Source organism: Ranitomeya imitator, chromosome 5 (assembly GCF_032444005.1).
Source record: "Ranitomeya imitator isolate aRanImi1 chromosome 5, aRanImi1.pri, whole genome shotgun sequence".
Classification (NCBI taxonomy): domain Eukaryota; kingdom Metazoa; phylum Chordata; class Amphibia; order Anura; family Dendrobatidae; genus Ranitomeya; species Ranitomeya imitator.
The window spans coordinates 81,689,855-81,710,331 of record NC_091286.1 but is presented as its reverse complement, the minus strand read 5'-3'; the positions used below and the strand labels follow the sequence as shown (position 1 = coordinate 81,710,331).

General features: G+C 47.4%; 1 protein-coding gene across 1 annotated transcript in view; it reads left to right on the top strand.

Moving 5' to 3' along the window:
* Positions 1 to 5,976: 5,976 nt before the first annotated feature.
* Positions 5,977 to 20,477, top strand: part of CIMIP6 (ciliary microtubule inner protein 6) — a 34,871-nt gene continuing 20,370 nt past the window's right edge. The window contains 2 exon segments of the mRNA XM_069767904.1: positions 5,977 to 6,097; positions 12,554 to 12,785. Coding sequence (XP_069624005.1) covers positions 6,039 to 6,097; positions 12,554 to 12,785 — 291 coding nt within the window. The 5' untranslated portion in view covers positions 5,977 to 6,038.

Below are 20,477 nucleotides of genomic sequence, written 5' to 3'. Positions count from 1 at the left end.
GGCAATAGTCGCCGAACACCGTCGTAGTCGTATGTCATTGGAGTCAATGGAAGTAGAAATGAACGAATATGTTTGGAACAGATCATGAAACATAAATTCGGCGCGAATATGGTACAAATATGGCACGAATATGGCACATTCGGGAATAATTTTCCAAACAAATTCGCTCATCTCTACTCAAGACCCCTTTTATCATTGTCAGTGTGACCCTGTCATCAGACACATATCATCTATTCATAGGTTTTACACCTTTTTTAGAAGTTTGCAACTATGTGATACTGAACTGGGATGAATAATATAAGCATTGAGTATCCAAAGCTCAAGGGATTACGTACCACCAGGAAGAAGCGCATCGGGGCTAGGAGTTTCAGCGTGCCACTTGGCAGAGCACTTTTGGGGAGCGACACGGACCCAGGTAATATGTATATGGCATGGGGTGGTTGGAATCTACATGTTTTGGATTGCAATAATAGTGTGAAACATTGAGTGCACTTAAATTATGACAGATCTATGGTCCAGTTTTTGTGCTAGCCCTGCCACTGCATTTGGAAGATTGCATTGAAGCACATGCATCCATTTTGACATAGCTGGCTTAATACACTTGCTTTGCCTCCTCATTGCATAACAGGAATATTTAATTTTTTATATACAGTACAGACCTAAAGTTTGGACACACCTTCTCATTGAAAGATTTTTCTGCATTTTCTTGACTATGAAAATTGTAAATTCACACTGAAGGCATCAAAACTATGAATTAACACATGTGGAATTATATACTTAACAAAAAAAGTGTGAAACAACTGAAATTGTATCTTATATTCTAGGTTCTTTAAAGTAGCCACCTTTTGTTTGGATGACTGCTTTGCACACTCTTGGCATTCTCTTGACGAGCTTCAAGAGGTAGTCACCGGGAATGGTTTTCCAACAATCTTGAAGGAGTTCCCAGAGATGCTTAGCACTTGTTGGCCCTTTTGCCTGCACTCTGCGGTCCAGCTCACCCCAAACCATCTCGATTGGGTTCAGGTCTGGTGACTGTGGAGGCCAGGTCATCTGGCATAGCACCCCATCACTCTCCTTCTTGGTCAAATAGCATTTACACAGCCTGGAGGTGTGTTTGGGGTCATTGTCCTGTTGAAAAATAAATGATGGTCCAACTAAACGCAAACCGGATGGAATAGCATGCCGCTGCAAGATGCTGTGGTAGCTATGCTGGTTCAGTATGCCTTCAATTTTGAATAAATCCCCAATAGTGTCACCAGCAAAGCACCCCCACACCATCACACCTCCTCCTCCATGCTTCACGGTGGGAACGAGACATGTAGTGTCCATCCGCTCACCTTTACTGCGTCGCACAAAGACACGGTGGTTGGAACCAAAGATCTCAAATTTGGACTCATCAGACCAAAGCACAGATTTCCACTGGTCTAATGTCCATTCCTTGTGTTCTTTAGCCCAATCAGGTCTCTTATGCTTGTTGCCTGTCCTTAGCAGTGGTTTCCTAGCAGCTATTTTACCATGAAGGCCTGCTGCACAAAGTCTCCTCTTAATAGTTGTTGTAGAGATGTGTTTGCTGCTAGAACACTGTGTGGCATTGACCTGGTCTCTAATCTGAGCTGCTGTTAACCTGTGATTTCTGAGGCTGGTGACTCGGATAAACTTATCCTCAGAAGCAGAGGTGACTCTTCGTCTTCCTTTCCTGGGGCAGTCCTCATGTGAGCCAGTTTCTTTGTAGCACTTGATGGTTATTTCCACTGCACTTGGGGACACTTTCAAAGTTTTCCCAATTTTTCGGACTGACTGACCTTCATTTCTTAAAGTAATGATGGCCACTCATTTTTCTTTACTTAGATGCTTTTTTCTTGCCATAATACAAATTCTAACAGTCTATTCAGTAGGACTATCAGCTGTGTATCTGCCAGACCTCTGCACAACCCAACCCCATTTATAAGGTAAGAAATCCCACTTATTAAACCTGACAGGGAACACCTGTGAAGTGAAAACCATTCCCGGTGACTACCTCTTGAAGCTCATCAAGAGAATGCCAAGAGTGTGCACAGCAGTCATCAAAGCAAAGGTGGCTACTTTGAAGAACCTAGAATATAAGACATGATTTCAGTTGTTTCACACTTTTTGTTACGTATATAATTCCACATGTGTTAATTCATAGTTTTGATGCCTTTAGTGTGAATGAACAATTTTCATAGTCATGAAAATACAGAAAAATCTTTAAATGAGAAGGTGTGTCCAAACTTTTGGTCTGTACTGTATATACATTCTGATTGAGAATATTGAGAGATGGCAATATCGATTAATTCTATTATTTTGTTTTTACGGCTATTTGGCTCATGGCAGTATACCATCTTAGCTTTAATAGCTCATGATTATTTTTCAATAATCCAACACCCCTGCATGTGTATTGCTCATATAGATTATTCCTTGTGTATTTATTATGTGTCCTGCTCTAGTTTACCTCATTTGGATTTTTTGGTTTGTTTGAGGCTCCTTGTCTATTGTTTATTTATTTATTCATATGCATTTTAACCATCTATAATATAATGCTGGGAGCGTCACTTTGTCCGAAGCCTTTATAGACTGCGGAAGCGCAAGCGCCGGCGCAGTCTGGACCCCACAGAGTGACGCTCCCAGGAGATCGCGGTATGCGTAAGCACTGAACGCATACCGCGATCTCCAACGGATAGCAGGGACGCGCCAGGAGGGTAAGTATAAGCTATATTCACCTGTCCCGTTCCAGCGCTGCGTGCGGCTCCGTGTTCCGGGTCCTCTGCCTGTGACGTTCACAGTTCAGAGGGCGCGATGACATGCTTAATGCGCGCCGCCCTCTGACTGAACAGTCACAGCCAGAGGACCCGGAAGAAGCGGCATGCAGTGCTGGATCAGGGCCAGGTGAATATAGCAAGTGTCGGGGGCCTGAGCTAACGGCGACTCCGGCACCTGACCCCCACAGCGCGCCGGTGTCCCCGCCTGCTCAGGCCCCCCAGCACTCTGCGCCCAGCGACGATAGGTATGTTATTTTTTTTTTATATATCGCAGCAGCATACGGGGCATATAATACTATGGAGCATGTTATGGGGGCCATAAACCTTTATGGAGCAGTGTACGGGGCATATACTATGGAGCATTTTATGGGGGCCATCAACCTTTATGGAGCAGTGTACGGGGCATATGGATGGGAGCAGCAAATTACAGAACGGGGGCGCAGGATGGGAGCAGCACCTGACAGAACGGGGGTGCAGGATGGGAGCAGCACATGACAGAACGGGGGTGCAGGATGGGAGCAGCACATGACAGAACGGGGGTGCAGGATGGGAGCAGCACATGACAGAACGGGGTGCAGGATGGGAGCAGCACATGACAGGATGGGGGAGCAGGATGGGAGCAGCACATGACAGAACGGGGGCGCAGGATGGGAGCAGCACATGACAGAACGGGGGCGCAGGATGGGAGCAGCACATGACAGAACGGGGGCGCAGGATGGCAGCAGCACATGACAGAACGGGGGCGCAGGATGGGAGCAGCACATGACAGAAGGGCGGCGCAGGATGGCAGCAGCACATGACAGAACGGGGGCGCAGGATGGGAGCAGCACATGACAGAAGGGCGGCGCAGGATGGGAGCAGCACATGACAGGATGGGGGCGCAGGATGGGTGCAGCACATGACAGGATGGAGGCGCAGGATGGGTGCAGCACATGCCAGAATGGGGGCGCAGGATGGGAGCAGCACATGTCAGAATGGGGGCGCAGGATGGGAGCAGCGCATGTCAGAATGGGGGCGCAGGATGGAGCAGCACATGACAGAACGGGGGCGCAGGATGGCAGCAGCACATGACAGAACGGGGACGCAGGATGGCAGCAGCACATGACAGAAGGGCGGCGGAGGATGGGAGCAGCACATGACAGAACGGGGGTGCAGGATGGCAGCAGCACATGACAGAACAGGGCGCAGGATGGGAGCAGCACATGACAGGATGGGGGCGCAGGATGGGAGCAGCACATGACAGAACGGGGGCGCAGGATGGGAGCAGCACATGACAGAACGGGGGCGCAGGATGGGAGCAGCACATGACAGAACGGGGGCGCAGGATGGCAGCAGCACATAACAGAACGGGGGCGCAGGATGGCAGCAGCACATGACAGAAGGGCGGTGCAGGATGGGAGCAGCACATGACAGGATGGGGGCGCAGGATGGGTGCAGCACATGTCAGAATGGAGGCGCAGGATGGGTGCAGCACATGTCAGAATGGGGGCGCAGGATGGGAGCAGCACATGTCAGAATGGGGGCGCAGGATGGGAGCAGCACATGACAGAATGGGGGCGCAGAATGGAGCAGCACATGACAGGATGGGGGCGCAGAATGGAGCAGCTCATGACAGGATGGGGACGCAGGATGGAGCAGCACATGACAGGATGGGGACGCAGGATGGAGCAGCACATGACAGGATGGGGACGCAGGATGGAGCAGCACATGACAGGATGGAGACCATATACCAATATAAATGCTCGCCACCCGGGCGTAGAACGGGTTCAATAGCTAGTTTATAATAAAGATATTCAGTTTTTTAAATATATCTATGTGACACGTCTTTGAGCACAGTATATTCAACCGACTGATTAGTATGTTGTAGTATTTTTTATTCAAAGTTAATTTTTATCCCATTTATTTTGCGTTATCTAATCTAATTTATTATTAGTGGGCTCTAATCTGTACGTACATTTGGACATTTACTAAATTGATTTTCTGAAATACCGCAGCGTTCAGAGTCAAACATAAATGTATATGGCTGAAATCCTGCAGCCAGTACCTGATACGTGAGGCCCGTGGATTGTGCAGCATGTGTCCTGACATTTAATATAAATCTTTATAACCCAGAAATGAATAAATGTAGATTAACAGATAAATATGGCATGAGATAATAGATAGATAGATAGATAGATACGGTAGGTAGATAGATAGATAGATAGAAGAAAAAAATGAAGGCAGCACTCCAATTGTTGTTTTGGCTCCTCCTGAGGCTTTATCAAGACTTGAAAAAGGCTCAGGAGGGGCCGAAACGTTGCCCAGGATGAGTGGGGCAGAATAAAGTTTTTTCACTTTTGTCCACCTGAAACAATTGAAGTGCTGCCTTCATTTTTTTCTTCTGTTTAGTTTGTCAAGTATTAGACTGTTTGCCTGGAGGCCTTGCACCCGCTGTGAACCATTGTGCTGTTCCTTTTTTACTATATAGATAGATAGATTCCACTAAGAACAACATTTGACAGATGTTCGCCCCGTGTTTGCGTGGGTTTACTCCGGGTTCTTCGGTTTCCTCCCACATTCCAAAGACCATACTGATAAGGAATTTAGATTGTGAGCCCCATTGGGGACAGAGATGATGTCTGTAAAGCGCTGCGGAATATGATGGTGCTATGCAATTGAGTAAAATAATTAGAGAGATGGATATACATTGATAGACAGACAGTGATGGACGGATGGACAGACAGAAAAACAGGATGGATAGACGGACAGACAGATAGACAAATAGATTACAGACAGATGGATGGATAAATGGACAGACATACTGTAGATGATGGATAGACAGATGAACAGATAGATGGATGGACGGACAGACAGATTACAGATAGGTAGATGGATGGATGGATAGACGGACAGACAGACCAATAGATCATGCACGGATGGATGGATGGATGGATGGATGGATAGACAGATAGACTACACGGACAGATGGACAGGTAGATAGACAAATAGATGACAGACAAATAGATGGATGAATAGACGGATGGACAGATAAATAGATGACAGACAGAAATACAGACGGATAGACGGACGGCTGGACAGATGACAGATACACATGCGCACACCCCCTCAGCCGCTCTGTGCATATGAAGGCTACAATACAATTCACAGCGCCAGGACAGACACACATTTGCGCATGCGCACCAAGTGGTTACCAAGCGACGAGAACGCGGCGTTCTATCCCTGAAGTGGCAGTGATTTCCCGGGAGTCTGCGCCGCGGCACAATGTACCAGACTATGGAGATGTACCTGGCCAGGAAGAAGAGAGCGCCCGGCCGCCTGCTGTAAGTGCGGCCCCTCCGGGGCTCCGGCCCGGGCTCCGTCACTATCTCTCTGCAGGTTGTGCGCTTTATGAGCTGAGTGAAGAAGTGGCTCCCATTGTCGGGAAACCAGTGTGAGGACAGAAGTGGCGAGAACCAGTCAGAGCCAGAGGGCAGGAATCATGGCTACAACGCAGATAACCTGTGCCCTCACAATTTCATCAAGACCCCATAAAAGGAAAAGTGCCCCCATAATCAGTGATTGAGCCCCCATAACAGCCAGGCTGCCCCCATAACAGACAGCGTGCCCCCATAATCAGTGATTGAGCCCCCATAACAACCAGACTGCCTCCATAACAGACAGCGTGCCCCCATAATCAGTGATTGAACCCCCATAACAGCCAGACTGCCCCCATAACAGACAGCGTGCCCCCATAATCAGTGATTGAACCCCCATAACAGCCAGACTGCCCCCATAACAGACAGCGTGCCCCCATAATCAGTGATTGAACCCCCATAACAGCCAGACTGCCCCCATAACAGACAGCGTGCCCCCATAATCAGTGATTGAACCCCCATAACAGCCAGACTGCCCCCATAACAGACAGCGTGCCCCCATAATCAGTGATTGAGCCCCCATAACAGCCAGACTCACCATAATCAGTGATTGAGCCCCCATAACAGCCAGACTCACCATAATCAGTGATTGAGCCCCCATAACAGCCAGACTGCCTCCATAACAGACAGCGTGCCCCCCATAATCAGTGATTGAGCCCCCATAACAGCCAGACTGCCTCCATAACAGACAGCGTGCCCCCATAACAGACAGCGTGCCCCCATAATGAGTGATTGAGCCCCCATAACAGCCAGACTCACCATAATCAGTGATTGAGCCCCCATAACAGCCAGACTGCCTCCATAACAGCGTGCCCCCATAATCAGTGATTGAGCCCCCATAACAGCCAGACTGCCCCCATAACAGACAGCGTGCCCCTCATAAACAGTGGTTGAGCCCCCATAACAACCAGACTGCCTCCATAACAGACAGCGTGCCCCCATAATCAGTGATTGAACCCCCATAACAGCCAGACTGCCTCCATAACAGACAGCGTGCCCCTATAACAGACAGCGTGCCCCCATAATCAGTGATTGAGCCCCCATAACAGCCAGACTCACCATAATCAGTGATTGAGCCCCCATAACAGCCAGACTGCCTCCATAACAGACAGGGTGCCCCCCATAATCAGTGATTGAGCCCCCATAACAGCCAGACTGCCTCCATAACAGACAGCGTGCCCCCATAACAGACAGCGTGCCCCCATAATCAGTGATTGAGCCCCCATAACAGCCAGACTCACCATAATCAGTGATTGAGCCCCCATAACAGTCAGACTGCCTCCATAACAGACAGCGTGCCCCCATAATCAGTGATTGAGCCCCCATAACAGCCAGACTGCCCCCATAACAGACAGCGTGCCCCTCATAATCAGTGATTGAGCCCCCATAACAGCCAGACTGCCTCCATAACAGACAGCGTGCCCCCATAATCAGTGGTTGAGCCCCCATAACAGCCAGACTGCCCCCATAACAGACAGCGCGCGTCCATAATCAGTGATTGAGCCCTCATTAGTGGAACTGGAGTGCCCACGTAAACAGCTAGAGTGCCACCATATAAAGAGCCATAGTGTTCCCCTAAATAAAGCTAAAGTGCCCCCTGTAGAGTCAAAGTGTTCAAAAAATGTATATGACTATTGAGCAGTTTCAGCAGCGGCTGAGAGGAGAAGGGAAAAGAAGGAACAAGACATCCTGCTCCTCCTGAGGGGTGCACATTTTATTAGGGGTTCCCATCTCCACATACAGTAACATTAGCAAATTAGGAAGGAAGGGAACTGATCCAAGGGTCATATTGATGTTCTGCACTACGAGGTGTGGGGTGGGAGAGGCCAGGCGGTAACTATAATGGGTGCAGGGGATGCAGTCATACCCAGGCCCTGGAGCCTACGGGCCTCGAAAGGTCCCTCCTGACCAAGATCAATACTATTAATTACTGATACTTGAGGGCCTTGTTGGAGATTTTGCACTGTGGCCCCCCATCTTAGAGTGACACAAATGGGAGAAGGTGAAGTGAGCAAGTACTTGGAGAAAAGCCTCCTGTCAGGAAGGAAAAAAAGGGGAAGAAAGGAAAATAGCGCTTTTCTGCGCGCTGTAGGTGAGTATAGGTGTGAACATTAAGGCTATGTTCACACGCTGCGGATTTTGCTGCGGATTCGCAGCGTTTCCGCAGCTGCGGGTCCACAGCAGTTTCCCATGCGTTTACAGTACAATGTAAATCTATGGGAAACGCAATCCGCAGTGCACATGCTGGGGAAAAAAACGAGCGGAAACGCAGCGGTTTACATTCTGCAGCATGTTAATTGTTTGTGCAGAATCCGCAGCGGTTTACACCTGCTCCATAATAGAAAACCGCAGGTTTAAAACCGCAGTGGAATCAGCACAAAAACCGGGGTAAATCCGCAGGAAAAATGCAGTGTTTTTGCCCTGCGGATTTATCAAATCCGCTGCGGAAAAATCCACAGTGCACCATTCTACATGTGCACAAACCCTAAAATAAAACCATCTTACATGCTGGGGGTGTGCAGGTAGGGCACAGCGTCATATACCCTGTGAACAAATACAGAGGACTGCAGCTGACCTCCTGGGTTTGGAATAGACTTCCACAGAGAGTTCCTGCAGAGCATAATCAGGAGTAGAAAATCCAGGTGACCAGCGATGCCAAAGGCAAAGTGGATCATTCACCGGAATTGATAAAATAAAAATAGAAATGTATTTAAAAACCCAACGCGTTTCGCCTGTACCCAGCCATCCTCAGGTGTCTGTTCACATACTCTGCAGCAGACACAGACCTCTTTGATCACATCTCAACTTCCCACCTACAGAAAAACAACAGCTTCAAAGTCCACCCATACGCATCCAAAGGCTTTGAAGCTGTTGTTTTTCTTTAGGTGGGAAGTTGAGACGTGATCAAAGAGGTCTGTGTCTGCTGCAGAACAGACACCTGAGGAAGGCAGTGTACAGCCGAAATGCGTTGTTTTTTTATCAGTTTTTATTTTCTTTTGACCAATTCCGGTGAATGAACCATATTTTGCCTTTGGGAGTGCCAGTCACCTGGATTTTCTCCTCTTGACCTTGCAGATGACATTTTTGTACAGATTGTTTTTGAAAGCACAGTGTACTGTAGATGAAGATGTAGATAGTAGCAAAGCTTTTTAAGAGGTGAGGCCGAGCGCAGACATGACCTTATTACCAGGGCTGTGGAGTCGGAGCCCATTTTGGTGGAGTTGGAGTCGGTGTCATGGAAATTGAGGAGTCTGAATCGGCGGTTTGGCTTACCGACTCCACAGCCCTGGCTGGGCTGTGGAGTCGGAATCGGAGCCCATCTTGATGGAGTCAGAGTCGGTGTCATGGAAATTGAGGAGTCGGAGGTTTGGCTTACTAACTCCACAGCCCTGCTTATTACCCTGAGAAATACAATTTTAATTAATATTGAGTTAAGAGGCATCATGTCGCCTCCCGATCCAACTGTCATGTGAGGAGTAAACTACAACCAGGGCCGGACTGGGACTAAAATTCAGCCCTGGCATTTTAAGTTACACAGGCCCACTTGTCACATGGTGACTGTATAATATCTTTGTACACTTGTAGGCAAAATGGGGCCCTACGCCTAGGCAAAGTTTAAAATGTGGCCCCAAATGCTAACATATTGCACATCACACAAAAGCATTTCGGTTGTATTTACATGCGCTGATCTCAGGCCGCTAAATGTGTTTGATCGACAATACTGAAGTTGCTCAACGCTTGTTTCCCGGCCTCTTTTCACCAGCTGAGGAATAATGAAATAATGATGGGACAGAACGATCACTAACAGATTACCATACAGTATCATGTTATCAGCAGCACATCTACAGTTTACACTGGCAATGTGCTGCTGAGAACAATGATTTTTGTTCCAGCAAAAACAATATGAATATGCAGCATTTTACTTGTTTAGTAAAATACACCCCATAGTCCTCCATATATTATAATGTGCACCACAGTCCTCCACATAGTATAATACACTCCCTATAGTCCTCCATATATTAAAATACACTGTTCAGTCCTCCATATAGCATAATACACTTCTCATAGTCCTCCATATAGCATAATACACTCCTCATAGTGCTCCATTTAGTATAATGCACCGCCATAGTCATCCATGTAGTACAATTCACTTCCCATAGTATAATGCACCCCATAGTTCTTCATATAGTATAACGTATTCTCCATAGTCCTCGATACAGTATGATGCAGCCCACATATAGTATAATGCAACCACCACTCTACAGAATATAATGCAGCCACCCCAGAGTATAATGCAGCCACCCCATAGAATGTAATACAGCCCACCTCCCCATAACATATAGTGTAGCCTCCATAGACTATAATGCAGCCCCTCATAGTATATAACACAGCCTCCCCCATAGAATATAATATACCCCCACAATAGTATATAACAGCCACATAGTATATAGCACGGCCTGCCCCATAGAATATAATATACCCCCCATAGTATATAGCACAACCCACATAGCAGATAACACAGCCCACATAGCAGTATACAGCACAGCCCATGTAGCAGTATACAGCACAGCCCACTTACCAGTATACAGCACAGCCCACACAGTAGTATACAGCACAGCCCACACAGTAGTACACAGCACTGTCCACACAGTAGTATACAGCACAACCCACACAGTAGTATACAGCACTGCCCACACAGTAGTATACAGCACTGCCCACACAGAAGTATACAGCACAGCCCACACAGTAGTATACAGCACTGCCCACATAGTAGTACACAGCAGAGCCCACACACTAGTATATAGCACAGCCCACATAGTAGTATACAGCAGAGCCCACACACTAGTATATAGCACAGCCCACATAGTAGTATACAGCACAGCCACATAGTATACAGCACAACCCGCACAGTAGTATATAGCACAGCCCACATTGTAGTATACAGCAGAGCCCACACACTAGTATATAGCACAGCCCACATAGTAGTATACAGCACTGCCCACATAGTAGTATACAGCACAGCCCACATAGTAGTATATAGCACAGCCCACATAGTAGTATACAGCACAGCCACATAGTAGTATACAGCACTGCCCACATAGTAGTATACAGCACAGCCCACATAGTAGTATATAGCACAGTCCACATAGTAGTATATAGCACAGCCCACATAGTAGTATATAGCACAGCCCACATAGTAGTATGCAACAGAGCCCACACACTAGTATATAGCAGAGCCCACACACTAGTATATAGCACAGCCCACATAGTAGTATACAGCAGAGTCCACACAGTAGTATACAGCACAGCCCACATAGTAGTATACAGCACTGCCCACATAGTAGTATACAGCAGAGCCCACATCTCTCCTCCCTCCCTAGAATGGCCCCACAGTCCAGTAAAAAAAAACCAAGGAAACACAAGCTCCTCACCTTTCCTCTTGCCCGCGTTGCTCCGTGCTCCTGTCTCGGCGGCTGCCGCTGCACTGCCTGGAACACAGTAAGTGCGTGCGCACCCGCAGTGTCAGAGGCAGAGCGGGGAATGATGGGAGAGGGAGCGTCAGGTGACGCTCTCTCCTCCATCATTGCATTCAACTGTACCGGCGTCATAGACGCCCGCATAGGTGAATGCGGCGGCGTCGGCGCTGGGGGAGGGAAGGGTGAGTCGGCGCGCAGCGGCCCACTACTGGCACCGGCCCTTCTGGCATTTGCCAGAACTGCCCGATGGCCAGTCCGGCCCTGGCTACAAGCCATGTATCCTGCCAGATGGACTATAGCAAAAATTATCCAGCTTACAACCTGTGTTCTGATTGTCTAGTCTAGTGGATCTGAGGAGCATGACCACGGACACGAGAAAAACCAGATCAGAGAAGCAAAAGAACAAGCTGTGTAGCCATTTGTACGACAGTATGGTCTAAAGACAATTTCACACATCAGTAACTGATGATCCAAGTACGGACTCTGATGCACAGACCATGTGGGGATCCCCTGAACCGAACTCAACAGCCTCATAGCCATCTATGGAGCTGTTGAGTCCAGACTTGGAGACGCGCGTCCGGTCTGTGCATCATATAGTTAGTGTCGGATATGTGGTCAGCCTTAGACATGAGGGATGAGCAGTGACAGTCACTAAATGCAGCTATTATAGTACCCATAGGAGTCGTTACCCACCTACTTCCTGCACACATAACTAAGCGTCTGTTTCTGAAGTTCTGCATTCACCCTATGAACATGGAAACTCAGGATGAGCAGTGCTGCAGTGTATGGATTTGTGGAGGACAAGGAAAAATGTGACATTCAAAATGAATCCTTCTTCTGTGACTTCTGATTTATTATCTGGGATAACAATTGCTCTTGTCAACAGGCCAAATACAAACAGAATATTTAATGAAAATCTATTTGACGTCAGTTTGGATCAAAGTAAAATCATGCCTCCTATTCTGGTCAAGAAGTCTGATGACCCTCCACCACATCCCAGGTCACCAAATCGAAACAACATGCCACATTCATACAATGCTAGGTTCATCCGAGACAATGTCAGGTGGTTGAATGAACCTATAACGTACATGTTAACCTCAAACACCAAACACAAGCAGGTAAGTGCCGCCCAATACTGTGAGCCTGACCGGCGTCGTAGTCCTCTGCCACCTGCCACAACCTCAGCTTCTAACCATGCTCTCAGCCCTAAGGCCCCATACAAAGAAGACTAATGTCAGCAGAACCCTGGTGTGGCCAACGATCTAATGTGTATGGGGGCGCCGGGCGACTGATGGTGGGGGGAGATGTCAGGCATGCATTTCCGATTTCGGACTGCTGATCACATTCCATCCCAGAGATAAGCTACAAGCCGACATGTCAGTCAGCGGCTTCTCATAGAGAACACGGGAGCGCTCCTGTGTACGGGAGAGTCGGCTGAGATGGCTGCTGACTGAACGATCAGCTGAAGCATGGTTTAGCCAACAGCTATCTGAAGTGTATGGCCGCCTTAAGAAAGGGTGTAGCTGGGGGGAACCTTGGTGTTAGGTGCCAGGTGGGGGCCAAGATACAACTGTACCATGACCTGCTTATCTAGATTCAGGGCTAGGGCAGTGAGTCTACTTATATCACTGTCTAGGAATGGCTGGGGGTTTCAGATTCTGGATTCGTTTTTCTCGGGGGTGTAATGGAAATGGAATTGTTGGTCCAGCTTGGAGCCACCATATCCCATGGACAGTGTCTTTTAGTCTACATTTCATACAGGTAATACTTATACTGTGAAATCTACGTAAATGACCACCTCTGTGATAAGACCATCCCAATTCTAGATCACATTTTTCTGTGATGAGTTTTAGATCCTTTCTCTATCGGTCCAATATTTGACAGAACTACCTTTTTAAGGCTTTGCCCAAGTCTGGAAATAATGTGGATTTTACCTGTGGATTTGTGGAGCTAAAATCCACAGCACATTACAATAGCAGGCAAGTGGATGGGAATTTACAAAGTGTGAACAGGGCTTGACAAACCATCTTCAAAGAGAACCTGTCATCAGGATTTTATACCTCAAACTAATGGCATGTATGTAATTCATGCTGGTTACACCTTACCTTTTTTGTAGAAATCCGTCTTGCAGTTTTAGAGAAATAAATAGTTGAACTTGTTTGCTAATGAGTTGCAAGTGCAGTTGGCGGGCCCTGCACTACAGCTATCCTGCCTATCTGCCTTTTCCCCCCCAGAGCCTGCCTCCTGTCTCTGACTGACAGGTCACTGAAACATGATCTATGCCCTCTTTCTGATAAGCAATGCTTATCCAGTGGGGAAACTGTTTGTTCCTGATAGATGGACAAGTAAAGGTACCTTCACACTAAACGACGCTGCAGCGATCCAGACAACGATCCGGATCGCTGCAGCGTCCCTGTTTGGTCGCTGAAGAGCTGTCACACAGACCGCTCTCCAGCGACCAACGATGCCGGTAACCAGTGTAAACATCGGGTTACTAAGCGCAGGGCCGCGCTTAGTAACCCGATGTTTACCCTGGTTACCATCCTAAAAGTAAAAAAAACAAACGCTTCATACTTACCTTCCGCTGTCTGTCCCCGGCGCTGTGCTTCTCTGTACTGGCTGTGAGCACAGCGGCCGGAAAGCAGAGCGGTGACGTCACCGCTGTGATTTCCGGCCGCTGTGCTCACAGTGAGTGCCGGAAAGCACAGCGTCGGAGGACAGACAGCGGAAGGTAAGTATGAAGCGTTTGTTTTTTTTACTTTTAGGATGGTAACCAGGGTAAACATTGGGTTACTAAACGCAGCGGCCCTGCGCTTATTAACCCGATGTTTACCCTGGTTACCAGCGAAGACATCGCTGAATCGGTGTCACACACGCCGAGTCAGCGATGTCAGCGGGAGATCCAGCGACGAAATAAAGTTCTGGCCTTCTAGCCCCGACCAGCGACATCACAGCAGGATTCTGATCGCTGCTGCGTGTCAAACTGAACGATATCGCTAGCCAGGACGCTGCAACGTCACGGATCGCTAGCGATATCGTTTAGTGTGAAGGTACCTTAAGGTAATTTCTGAGGTTCATTGTTCAGTGTTGGCTGGTCATCCTGGGATTTTTGGTACCAGAGATTTGGTTGCTAGGTCCTTTTGGTGGCCTTCCTTGTCTCGCGATGTGCGTGCTTTTGTGCAGTCCTGTGGGACTTGCGCCCGGGCCAAGCCTTGCTGTTCCCGCACTAGTGGGTTGCTTTTGCCTTTGCCGGTCCCTGAGAGGCCCTGGACGCATATTTCCATGGATTTTATTTCGGATCTTCCTGTTTCCCAGAAGATGTCTGTTATCTGGGTTGTTTGTGACCGGTTCTCTAAAATGGTCCATCTGGTACCTTTGCCTAAGTTGCCTTCCTCCTCAGATCTGGTTCCATTGTTTTTTCAGCATATGGTTCGTTTGCATGGCATTCCGGAGAATATTGTGTCTGACAGAGGTTCTCAGTTTGTCTCTAGATTTTGGCGGGCCTTTTGTGCTAGGATGGGCATTGATTTGTCTTTTTCTTCGGCGTTTCATCCTCAGACTAATGGCCAAACTGAGCGAACTAATCAGACCTTGGAGACCTATTTGAGATGCTTTGTGTCTGCTGATCAGGATGATTGGGTGTCTTTCTTGCCGTTGGCCGAGTTTGCCCTTAATAATCGGGCTAGTTCGGCTACTTTGGTTTCACCTTTCTTTTGTAATTTTGGTTTTCATCCTCGTTTTTCTTCTGGGCAGGTTGAGCCTTCTGATTGTCCTGGTGTTGATTCTGTGGTGGACAGGCTGCAGCAGATTTGGACTCATGTGGTGGACAATTTGACGTTGTCTCAGTAAAGGGCTCAACGTTTTGCTAACCGCCGTCGGCGTGTTGGTCCCCGGCTTCGTGTGGGGGATTTGGTTTGGTTGTCTTCTCGTCATGTTCCTATGAAGGTTTCTTCTCCTAAGTTTAAGCCTCGGTTTATTGGTCCTTATAAAATTTCTGAAATTATTAATCCGGTGTCTTTTCGTTTGGCTCTTCCTGCCTCTTTTGCCATTCATGATGTTTTCCATAGATCTTTGTTGCGGAGATATGTGGTGCCCGTTGTTCCCTCGGTTGACCCTCTTGCCCTGGTGTTGGTTGAGGGAGAGTTGGAATATGAGGTTGAGAAGATTTTGGATTCTCGTTTTTCGAGGCGGAGGCTTCAGTATCTTGTCAAGTGGAAGGGTTATGGCCAGGAGGATAATTCTTGGGTTGTTGCCTCCGATGTCCATGCTACCGATTTCGTTCGTGCTTTTCACTTGGCTCGTCCTGATCGGCCTGGGGGCTCTGGTGAGGGTTCGCTGACCCCTCCTCAAGGGGGGGTACTGTTGTGAATTCCGCTCTTGGGCTCCCTCCGGTGGTTGTAAATGGCACTTTTGTGAGTTCTGCTCTTGGGCTCCCTCTTGTGGTTTCTAGTGGTATGACTGCTCCTTGGAGTTAGCTGTCATCAGCTGCCTCCACTTATTGTCCGCTATTTAAGTCTGGCTCTTTCTTCAGCCTCTGCCACTTGTCAATGTTCCTGGCTGGATTCACATCTCTGCTTGGATTCTCCTGGTTTCCTGACCAGTTCTGCAAAGATAAGTTCTGGCTTTGCTCATTTCAGTCCACATGTTGTGGACTTATTGTTCTGTGCATTCTATATTTGTCCAGCTTGTCAGTATGGATTATTTCTGTTAGCTGGAAGCTCTGGGAAGCAGATTTACCCTCCACACCTTTAGTCAGGTGTGGAGATTTTGTAAACTCTGTGTGGATTGTTTTGTAGTTTTTATACTGACCGCACAGTATCCTTTCCTGTCCTATCTATCAAGCTAGACTGGCCTCCTATGCTAAAATCTGATTTCATTTCTGCGTATGTTATTTTCCCCTCCTCTCACCGTCAATATTTGTGGGGAGCTTTCTTTCCTTTGGGGATTTTCTCTGAGGCAAGATAGGTTTCCTGTTTCCATCTTTAGGGGAAGTTAGATCTTAGGCTGTGCCGAGGGGTCTAGGGAGCGTCAGGTACCCTGTTGTGAATTCTGTGGCTGAATTCACTCCTGTGGTCACAAGTGGTACTGCAGCTTCTGGGCTTCCTCCCTCAGGTGTTCTGGTGAGCTCGTTGGCTGCCTTGTTATTTAACTCCACCTGATTCTGTCTTCCTTGCTCCTTGTCAATGTTCCAGTGTTGGATCTGAGCTTCTGGATCTTTCCTGTGGCCTGCTGCTCTGCTTAGATAAGTGCTTCTTTGCTTTTGTTGCTGTTTTTTCTGTCCAGCTTGTCTATTCGTTTTTGCTGGAAGCTCTGAGACGCAAAGGGTGTACCGCCGTGCCGTTAGTTCGGCACGGTGGGTCTTTTTGCCCCCTTTGCGTGGTTTTTTGCTTTAGGGTTTTTTGTAGACTGCAAAGTTCTCTTTGCTATCCTCGCTCTATCTAGAATATCGGGCCTCACTTTGCTGAATCTATTTCATCCCTACGTTTTGTCTTTTCATCTTGCTAACAGTCATTATATGTGGGGGGCTGCCTTTTCCTTTGGGGTATTTCTCTGAGGCAAGTCAGGCTTGTATTTCTCTCTTCAGGCTAGTCAGTTCCTCAGGCTGTGCCGAGTTGCATAGGTAGAGTCAGGCGCAATCCACAGCTGCCTTTAGTTGTGTTTAGGATAGGTTCAGGTATTGCGGTCTACAGAGATTCCACGTCTCAGAGCTCGTTCTATTGTTTTTGGGTTATTGTCAGATCACTGTATGTGCTCTGATTACTGCACACTGTGTTACTGGATTGCCTTCATAACAGTACAAGGAGCCAAACTAATGATTCTCAATAGAGGGAAAAAAGAAGTTGTGACATCATTTTTTTTTCTCGGCTCTGTGTTCAGTCTTTTTTTTCCCCTAGACATTAGGGTGCTTCAGGACACAGCTGTGGACATGGATATTCAGGCTCTGTGCTCTTCAATGGATAATCTCGTTATAAATGTACAAAAGATTCAAGATACAATTGATCAGAAATCTATGCTAGAACCAAGAATTCCTCTTCCTGATTTGTTTTTTTGGTGATAGAACTAAGTTTCTGAGCTTCAAAAATAATTGTAAGCTATTTCTGGCCTTGAAACCTCATTCTTCTGGTAATTCAGTTCAACAGGTTTTGATTATTATTTCTTTTTTGCGCGGCGACCCTCAGGACTGGGCATTTTCTCTTGCGCCAGGAGACCCTGCATTGAGTGGTGTCGATGCGTTTTTCCTGGCGCTCGGATTGCTGTACGATGAGCCTAATTCAGTGGATCAGGCTGAGAAAAATTTGCTGGCTTTGTGCCAGGGTCAGGATGATATAGAAGTATATTGTCAGAAATTTAGGAAGTGGTCAGTACTCACTCTGTGGAATGAATCTGCGCTGGCAGCTTTGTTCAGAAAGGGTCTCTCTGAGGCTCTTAAGGATGTCATGGTGGGTTTTCCTATGACTGCTGGTTTGAATGAGTCTATGTCTTTGGCCATTCAGATCGGTCGTCGCTTGCGCGAGCGTAAATCTGTGCACCATCTGGCGGTATTGTCTGAGATTAAACCTGAGCCTATGCAGTGCGATAGGACTATGACCAGAGTTGAACGGCAAGAACACAGACGTCTGAATGGGCTGTGTTTCTACTGTGGTGATTCCACTCATGCTATTTCTGATTGTCCTAAGCGCACTAAGCGGTTCGATAGGTCTGCCGTCATTGGTACTGTACAGTCCAAATTCCTTCTGTCCATTACCTTGATATGCTCTTTGTCATCGTATTCTGTCATGGCGTTTGTGGATTCAGGCGCTGCCCTGAATCTGATGGATTTGGATTATGCTAAACGTTGTGGGTTTTTCTTGGAGCCTTTGCGGTGTCCTATTCCGTTGAGAGGAATTGATGCTACACCTTTGGCCAAGAATAAACCTCAGTACTGGACCCAGCTGACCATGTGCATGGCTCTTGCACATCAGGAAGTTATTCGCTTTCTGGTGCTACATAATCTGCATGATGTGGTCGTGTTGGGGTTGCCATGGCTACAAACCCATAATCCAGTATTGGATTGGAACTCTATGTCGGTATCCAGCTGGGGTTGTCAGGGGGTACATGGTGATGTTCCAATTTTGTCTATTTCGTCATCCACTCCTTCTGAGGTCCCAGAGTTCTTGTCTGATTATCAGGATGTATTTGAAGAGCCCAAGTCCGATGCCCTACCTCCGCATAGGGATTGTGATTGTGCTATCAATTTGATTCCTGGTAGTAAATTCCCTAAAGGTCGTTTATTTAATTTATCCGTACCTGAACACACCGCTATGCGCAGTTATGTGAAGGAATCCCTGGAGAAGGGACATATTCGCCCATCGTCATCACCACTGGGAGCAGGGTTCTTTTTTGTAGCCAAGAAGGATGGTTCGCTGAGACCGTGTATTGATTACCGCCTTCTTAATAAGATCACGGTTAAATTTCAGTACCCCTTGCCATTGTTATCTGACTTGTTTGCTCGGATTAAGGGGGCTAGTTGGTTCACTAAGATAGATCTTCGTGGTGCGTATAATCTGGTGAGAATCAGGCAAGGAGATGAATGGAAAACGGCATTCAATACGCCCGAGGGTCATTTTGAGTATCTAGTGATGCCGTTCGGACTTGCCAATGCTCCATCTGTTTTTCAGTCTTTTATGCATGACATCTTCCGTGAGTATCTGGATAAATTCCTGATTGTTTACTTGGATGACATTTTGATTTTCTCAGATGATTGGGAGTCTCATGTGAAGCAGGTCAGAATGGTTTTCCAGGTCCTGCGTGCTAATTCTTTGTTCGTGAAGGGATCAAAGTGTCTCTTTGGTGTGCAGAAGGTTTCATTTTTGGGGTTCATCTTTTCCCCTTCTACTATCGAGATGGATCCGGTTAAGGTCCAAGCCATCCAGGATTGGACTCAGCCGACATCTCTGAAAAGTCTGCAAAAGTTCCTGGGCTTTGCTAATTTTTATCGTCGCTTCATCTGTAATTTTTCTAGCATTGCCAAACCATTGACCGATTTGACCAAGAAGGGTGCTGATTTGGTTAATTGGTCTTCTGCTGCTGTGGAAGCTTTTCAGGAGTTGAAGCGTCGTTTTTGTTCTGCCCCTGTGTTGTGTCAGCCAGATGTTTCTCTTCCGTTCCAGGTCGAGGTTGATGCTTCTGAGATTGGAGCAGGGGCGGTTTTGTCACAGAGAGGTTCTGATTGCTCAGTGATGAAACCATGTGCTTTCTTTTCCAGGAAGTTTTCGGCTGCTGAGCGTAATTATGATGTGGGCAACCGAGAGTTGCTGGCCATGAAGTGGGCATTCGAGGAGTGGCGTCATTGGCTTGAAGGAGCTAAGCATCGCGTGGTGGTATTGACTGATCATAAGAACTTGACTTATCTCGAGTCTGCCAAGCGCTTGAATCCTAGACAGGCCCGTTGGTCGTTATTTTTTGCCCGCTTCGACTTTGTGATTTCGTACCTTCCGGGCTCTAAAAATGTGAAGGCGGATGCTCTGTCTAGGAGTTTTGTGCCCGACTCTCTGGGTTTATCTGAGCCAGCGGGTATCCTCAAGGAAGGAGTCATTGTGTCTGCCATCTCCCCTGATTTGCGGCGGGTGCTGCAAAAATTTCAGGCGAATAAACCTGATCGTTGTCCAGCAGAGAAACTGTTCGTCCCTGATAGGTGGACTAATAAACTTATCTCTGAACTTCATTGTTCGGTGTTGGCTGGTCATCCTGGAATCTTTGGTACCAGAGAGTTAGTGGCTAGATCCTTCTGGTGGCCATCTCTGTCACGGGATGTACGTACTTTTGTGCAG